The sequence below is a fragment of the Glycine max genome, chromosome 14 (genome assembly GCF_000004515.6).
Source record: "Glycine max cultivar Williams 82 chromosome 14, Glycine_max_v4.0, whole genome shotgun sequence".
NCBI lineage: Eukaryota > Viridiplantae > Streptophyta > Magnoliopsida > Fabales > Fabaceae > Glycine > Glycine max.
Window position 1 is genome coordinate 47,163,928 of NC_038250.2, and position 8,396 is coordinate 47,172,323.

General features: G+C 33.7%; 1 protein-coding gene across 1 annotated transcript; it reads left to right on the forward strand.

The window, feature by feature from the left end:
- The first annotated feature begins 1,476 nt into the window (after nt 1-1,476).
- Nucleotides 1,477-6,373, forward strand: LOC100782660 (protein FLX-like 1). Its single transcript, XM_006596375.4, has 4 exons — nt 1,477-2,205; nt 4,860-5,026; nt 5,300-5,385; nt 6,061-6,373. The coding sequence occupies exons 1-4, from the start codon at nt 1,697-1,699 to the stop codon at nt 6,151-6,153; spliced, it is 855 nt and encodes a 284-aa protein (XP_006596438.1). The 5' UTR covers nt 1,477-1,696; the 3' UTR covers nt 6,154-6,373.
- Nucleotides 6,374-8,396: the final 2,023 nt, after the last annotated feature.

Below are 8,396 nucleotides of genomic sequence, written 5' to 3' on the forward strand. Positions count from 1 at the left end.
AATATCAAAGAATACTTATATCAATAATTAATTATGGACCTATATATTTTATTTAATTCCTAATAATCAAATATTTTACTTATCTTTGAAACTTTTGATAAATTATCTTAAATTATAAATCTGTGAATTTTTAACTTTCTTATAAAAAATAAAGACTAAAAATATTCCAACATTTTCACCCCGTCTCGTAACCTGAAAATCAGATAAAGAAGCCTGAGAAAACACGAGCTCATTCCCGTTCCTACTTAATCATTGGCATTTATAATATTAATTCTCACTTTATTTATTGAGTTTTTTTTAGTGGCGTAAGCTTTTCAGTCCATTGATCGAAAAAAAAAAACTTTTCACTCCATCACTATAGGAGTGTTGGTAAGATGAGGTAGGGAGGATTTAATTTGATTTTTACATAACATAAAATTTTGATTATATCGTTTATTTAGATTTGAACTCAATCTAATTAGGTAGTATTTGGTTTAGTTTTTTCGTTAAAATAAAAGGAGAAAGTGTGTCTAACACATTTAGAGAGAACTTATTAAAGAGTTTATCTTTTATAAACGGAAATAAGAAAAAAAAAGCTTTTAAAAAAGAGCTAATTGAATTAACTTTTGAAAATAAGCTACATACTTTAGTCTCTTTGTCACCCTAAATTAATTCTTGTGGGACAAACAATGAATACCTTTTGTTAACAATTTCAAAATTATTTTGAAATATTTTATTTTGAAATTTAATTTTAAAGTAACTTTTAAGTAAAAGAAAAAAAAATGTCTTTAAGTTAAATTTCTTTTATCACTAAGATATGATTATTAAAAGAGTATATACCTTCAATTAATTTTTTAATATGCTAAGCTTTTCAAAATTAATCTCTAGTTGCCTAGTTAGATAAATTAAGAGGATGTGATAAGTTTTAAACACTACTAATTCAAATAGGATTGTTATCACTGACATCTTAATATTAGAAGTATCAATTGATATTTATAATATTTAATGAAGTAATTTTTTGACCAATTAATATATGACTTTGACTTTTTAATATTATTTTTACTCAAATTTATCCTTTTAATTTCTTGATCATTACAATTAAGACCTTCTATCATATTTTTTTCACCTAAAATCATTGAATCTTTATTTTATTATCAAATAATTAGAGGTATAAAACAAGTTTAGGTAGAAAAAAGTAAAAAGGTTCATGAGTCCAATTTTTATAAAGGTATAGAATTTTAAGAGAATATTGTAATTAATAAATTTTGAATAATTTTTTCAAAAATAAAAAGTATTTTAATTAACAATTTTTTAATAGAAAAGAATTCCAAATAATTTAACAAATTCAGTTTATAGAAATTATGAAAACTAATAAAGGAATGTTTTAGTAAATAAAGCCGATGAAATAATTTAATTATAATAATTAAAAATTGAAAAAAAGAACTCTAGAATTAAATTTGAAGAATAATCAAATAGACTATAAGGTATTAATAAAAAAACTCTAAAATTAAAAACAGTGCAGAACACATAACAAAGAGAGATACTGAAACTGAAACAGAGGGAAGAAACTAAACAAGCGTGTAATTAGCGTGACACTATCACTGCGTCTCTATCCTCTCTCACTCACTCACTCACTCATTCACTGAGTCAAATTCAAACGAAAACGAAACTCGCTCGCACTCATAGTTAGTTACGCATCGCAAGCACACTGCCAAAAATGGCGGGGCGCAAGCACGCGCCCTCCTCCTTCACGCGCCTCGACGACGCGCGTCTTGCGCATTCCTCCTCCTCCTCCGCCGCCGTGGTCCGCGCCCTCGAGGAGCGCGTCGAGGCGCGCCACCGCGAGATCCAGGCCCTGCTCAGCGACAACCAGCGCCTCGCCGGCATCCACGTGGCGCTCAAGCAGGACCTCGCCGCCACTCAGGAGGAGCTCCGCCGCCTCTCCGCCACTGCCGCCGAGGTCAAGGCCGAGCGCGACGCCGAGGTGCGCGAGATCTACGAGAAGTCACTCAAGGTCGACGCCGAGGTCCGCGCCGTCGCCGCCATGAGCTCCGAGCTGGATCGCGTGCGGGCGGACGTGCAGGAGCTCGTGGCGGAGCGGAAGGAGCTCGCGGCGCAACTGCATGCCGTGGAGAGCGAGCTTGCAAAGGCGCGTGCGGAGGCGCAGTTTGTGCCGGCGATTAAGGCCGATATAGAGGCCATGCGCCATGAGATTCAACGAGGAAGGTAAATTGTTTATTTAATTATTTAGTTAATTTTATTTTTGTGAATTTGTGTTAATAGCTCTGTGAGAATATTTTGTCTTTTTAGGGTTGGTGCATTGTTAGAATGACTTTAAAATGAGAATATTGCATTTTTTGTTTTTTGTTTTTGACTTGGAGGTGAAAAAAATAAAAAAGGAAGGTTGAACTCGAAGCCTTATAATTGGCTGTTGAATGTAATTGGGTGAATGCAATGTTTTCTAAAACAGTTTGACAGTGATTTTGGGGACTACGCAAAGACAACTGTGGTCGCATTAGCAGCATTCGTCTGCCATTTTTTCACTATATTAAGTAAGGATTGTGATGAAATCATGATTGTAACCGCGATTATAATTTAAAACCTTGGGTGAATGCATACATTTTGGAGAATTTGTATTTGAGGTGCTTTGGACTAAAACACAGATAAAGTGTTTTTGATGTGATTTTCTTGTCAAGGTAGTTTGTACAAAGATCTTTCGCAAGGACCATGTTTTGTTTGTCCTAGCTAGTTGTTAGGTTTCCCTCCCTTGAGCATGTGGTAGAAAGCTTTCAGAACTAGATTCTAGAATGAATTGTAGCATAGAATGATATAGAAACACATGTTTGGATCATTGAGATCATGTACATTACAGTCAAGTACCTTTTTTTGTTCGTTGTGTTTGTCCTTCACTACTCCTTTCATTGCATTAGTTTTTAATCTTTGTTTCCCCTCAAAATGAGAGTTACATGTCAATATGGCACCTTACACCCCATGTACCCAGGTGTTCTTTTTAGCTTTTGGCTACTGCCTTTCATTTGACTCATGCCATTAACAATACTGATATTCTTTCTGTCAGCTTCTGGATATATCATGTATTATCGGTCCATTGTCTTTGCTTTGTTTCCAAGCTAGACTATTTGATTCTGAGAAGACATTCCAAACTCAGATATTTGCTGCAAATGGTCCTCTCTGTCTTCCACCTTGTTTCAAGTTTCAATGTTATAGTGACTCCACATTACCATCATTTACTACCAGTTAGCTTCTGTTTTTTTTTTCCTTTCAAATTCTAACTAGAGTACTAGACCACTATTCATCTTTGGTTATGTAATTGAATTGCAGTAATAAATGAGTTTGGATAATAATGACTGTAATGTAGATTTCTAATAAATTATTGAGAAAATGACAATTTACCTCCATTTAGTTTCATACTTTCTCAAATGACTCCCCTCAGCTTAATTTTTGAGTCACTTAATCCTGTTGTACTTTGGTTTTTAGTAGAACCATTTAAATTTTTGTCGAAGTTAACATTCCTACAGCTAGTGAGCTTCATATGACAGTCTTCTCCCATAACACCATTGTTGTAGCTAGGAAACACCATTTTAGAAGAATGGAGAGGAGGTATCATGCACCCTAAATTCCCTTGTTGCAAACTTAGTTGAGTATGAGTAGGAAAATACTGAATTAGCAGTTTTAGTCTAAGAACAAACTTAACAATTTTACTAAAAACCAAAGTAAAGGGCAGTTAAATGATTAAAAATACGATACACCCTAAATTTCTTTCTTTTTCATTCAGTTTTTAATTCAGTGTTGGGATGGCACCTATTGTAGAAAAATGGTAGAATCTTAGTGGGTGGTTTTGGCATGTGTGGAGAAGACCTGTAAAAACCCTATTAAGCAGATTAGATCTGATGAAGAGTAGCTCCATTTTTCAAGGTAGAGGAAGGTTGAGATAAACTATAGATGAAAACATAAAAAAGGATTTGGAGGTCAATGGACTTTCTGTAGACATGATTCTCATTAGAACATTATGCATTGTTTGATCCATATAGCCAACTCCACCTGGTGGGAAAAGAACTTTGTTGTTGTTGCTGTATCCATCTGTTTTTTATTATCAGAATGTTAAATTATATATCTTTTAAATATTATAACTGATGTCATTGAAGGTATGAATTATTGTTATATACCACATTTTTTCCTTGTTTGATTGGTTTTTCCAGTATGACTATTTAACCCAAGATTATACTTCTAACCTGGTGAACTGGCCCGTTGATAAGTTCAACTTCTGATTTAGGTTATACAACTATGGTCTGGTCAGTTGTAGGCTAGTATCATATAAGGGAGGGTGACTTTATTGGAATATTATGAATATTTACAATTATACTAGATAAAATCCTGTCTAAATCCACTCAGAATTCGAGTGCATCATGTTTAGAACGTATGTCCAAGTCACATTTTTTTTTCTGTCAAACTATTATTTTCTTTCATTCCTTTGCAGAAATCTGGTTTGGGCTGTGTTGACATCTGAATTCCTTTGAACTCTGAAACTTCATGATACCCTGATGAAGCTCCCAGAAGAGTTGTTTGAAAACTAATGTTGATGGGTATTGTTCAATGTGTGTAGAAGCATGTCTGATTTATATCTCATTCTTTGTTTGCTTTGATTTTTAATATTGAACCCTGATTCAGTTACTTAGCAGCCTATACCAAAATGAGATTTAATCTATCTAGATTTTGTAAATGCTATGTCTCTATTGATTCAAGCTTCCAAATTCAACCACTCTATCTTTTCTTGTTGGAAGAGTGATCTTTCCTGCATCTAGTTAGATTTAATCTATCATGCAGTGTGCATGCTTTAAATTTTCATTTACTGATGCATATAGGAATGCTATTGAATTTGAGAAGAAGACACACGCTAGAAACCTTGAGCACAGACGGGCTATGGACAACAATATGATTATTATGGACCGCGAGGTTGAAAAGTTACGTGCTGACTTGGCTAATGCAGAAAAAAGGGCAAGGGCTGTGATGGCTGCAGATGCAAAAACAAGTAATTTGACTATCTTGGTCATTCATTTTATGTGCTAACTTGGTTAAACTTTGTTCTTAAGGGACCTGTTTGATTTTTTAAAAAAGAAAAACAAGTTAGAAAGTTTGAATCCATTTGTATAAGCTTTGAGACTGTTTTTATGATATAATGTGTTTATATATATATATATATATTCAGAGAATTATTTTTTAGTTTTAAGAAAAATACTTAAAACATTTTTTTTCAATTATTCTTAAACGCATCTTATAAATCTATGGAGTTGTCTTTACGCAGATCCTGGATATCCTGCTAACTATGACAATCCTGAGATGGGATATGGAGGAATTACATGTCCTCCTGATTCTTATAGCATGCATCAGGTATGTGACACTCTCTTACAAGTTTTATATGTATTTATATGAACGCACATTTTTTGTTAATCCACTTCAAATCCATCAAAAAGCCGTAGAAGCAAGTTATATTTGTTTTGGTTACATGTGTCAAAGTATTCCCTAAATGCCCAGTCCAACACCCTAGAAGTAATTATGTTATCAATTTACATCAAGAGAACTCTTAAGGAGTCTTGAGCCTGCATCCGAAATATAATCAATCACTATTCACTCAAACAATGGAGAAAAACTCAGCAATACTAATGATTCTTGAATTCGAACATTCTTTTATTAAATTGAAAATAAAAAATAAATTTTAATGTTTATTAACATAATTATCTGAAATCTAAACTTCTAAAAAACCTATTTCTGAGAACGGACAGTCGTATCTAACTTTACAAATAGGTATTTGCGATTTTCCGCCAATCTAAACTTATCTTTCTTTCTTTCTTTTTTGTTTTCATTTTTTTTCAAGTCATGTTATCTCTTGGAAGAAAAACTTGCTCTGCTAACTAACCTGAATACTAGACTGCTGAATGGATGCATCCAAGTGGATATTTTTGTTTTGTTTCCATATTTGATAGTCTTCCCAATACATTACCACTACATAACCTCATCTATAGAGGGATGCTAGGAGGATGATAATAAATCTGCTAAACTTTTCAGCTGCAAGCTGTGGTTGACACTCATTCTCCACATGAAGCTGGAGCATCATTACATTATCCGAATGACCTGCAACATACACAAGTGCCTAGATAGTCTTTGGGATGCTTTAGTTTTTAAAGAGAATGTAGCATTGCCATCTCCTTCCCCTCCCCCAAAATGATTTTAAATTCTTAAGCTTGTATATATGCTTTACTATTTATTTTCGATTGTAACATATTCAGGTAGTTTGCGCAGGTTCAATTTTCCTGTATCTCCTTTAATTCTTTCATGAGACTTGTTCAAATTTAGAAAGCTAGTTTTTGTTTCGTAAAAAGCATAAAAAGTTTCTTAGATTCTATTCTGGCAAGTTGTGGTTAAGTTCCGATGAGTTGTGATCGAGTTCCTGGTCTTCGTAGAATCTTTGATCTCCTACTCCAGTGTTGGGGAGGTACTTACAAAAAAGACTCTGACGATCAAGTCAGTTGAGCCCAAGGTGTTTGTGTATGGGATGATAAAAAATGTATCTTGTTGTGTTTTCTTTGGGTCTATATGTACACGTTCAACCTTGAGAAGATTACATTGACTAATTGATTCTTTAGGCATTGTGCATGATCGTGGGGAGCTAGTGGTCACCATTAGTTGTTAACTCCTTGACAAGTGTATCAATTTATCATAGTAATACTAAACAGTAAGATCGAGTATCGAGTTCACATGAATTTTGATTGTGCTCAAAGTTTGTATATATCGAATTCTAAGCAAAGGAATGACTAAAAACAAGTATATTAAGAGTAATAGTGCCAAAATGTAAAATTCAACAATAATAAAGGACGAGAAAAAATAAACACTTAGGGTGTGAAAAATGGTACTTGGTGTAGATTTTTGTAAAATTGTTGGGTGCTTAACATACCAAAAGTATTTTTGATGTAATGTTAAAGATTTTTTAAGGCTATTATAACTATTATCTTCACCAACTAAACTATTTTAATCATGACCCTTGATGTGAAAGAGTTTAAATCACTTGATTTCACTCCTAATACATTAGAAAGCTAAATCAAGTAACTTGCTTTAAGAATAAAGATGTATAGATAAGATTAAATAATACCATTCCATTCTTAAACATGGGTTACCTATAAGTTCCTTCCCTAGAGTAGAAACATTTTTCAATGATTAAAATCCTATAACATACATGTAAATGGGTGATCAAACCATAAACAAAGCAATAAATGTAGAAAGGAAGCAATAATATTGAAATAACATTAAATTGATAGTAAAGATCATTACATCAAAGAGTTTTTGGTATTCAAGCCTCAACAATGGGTAAGTTAGCCTCTCATAGTCATGAGAAACTCAAAACAAGAGATGAAACAAAGGAAATGAAAGAAGAGCCCTCAAAGTGGATGTTTTGCTTTAGAACGTGCCCCCATTGTTGGCTCCCTCCAAAAAGCACAGTGCCTCCTTTTTCCTTCAAAATGTGTTGCATTGTCATGCTTTTTGAAAAATCATTGTACGCTAAGCCTGCATGTGCGTCCTGAGCACACATGTATAGTATAGTTGATTGAAGTAACCACGCGCTAAGCCTCCAAATTCGCGCTTATTGCCCATGTATGATATAGCCGACTACTAGCTTGGCTTCTCGCACATTGTGCTGCTCCAATTCTTCAAACAACTTCTAGTCCTTTGTTGATGTATCAAAACTCTACAAAATAGAACAAAACATTGTAAATTTACTAACTTTAGCATTCTTACGATAAAAACTCAAAAGAATCTAAATTCTTATCTTTTTAAGTCAAAAGAAGCATTAAAAGAGAATAAATTAGATAATTGTTATGTAATTTAAGTGTACAAACTAAGTATGTATAACAATTATCACTAGTCGAGTAATTGTCGAGTTCATGGATTGTACATACATCACCACTAGTCTAGTAACTGTCGAGTTCATGGGTTGTATGGTATAGATTTTACATAGCTTAACACACTTGAGTCTGCATGATCAAAACTATTCGAGCAACATACAAACATTGTTTGACGAGCATGTCAAGAACCTATATTGAAAGGTCTACCTAAATGAGTTATAATTCAAGTATCCAATATTACGTTTCAAGGTGGCAATCATATAGCTGTTTGAAGAGTTATGAACATAGGAAATTGAAGAATTATGTAAATATAAACATTTTACACATGTTTTTCCATTGAGAGAGAAAGGAAAAACAAAGTATGATGTACTTTGCTGGTACACGATTTTGTCTCACTGTGTAGGTCAACTTGATGAACTTCCTCAGGTGCTATATAGAATCTTCATGGGTAGGGCCACTGAACGGATTGTTCTCCAACATCTATAGGAACCCATGCTTGAAGTC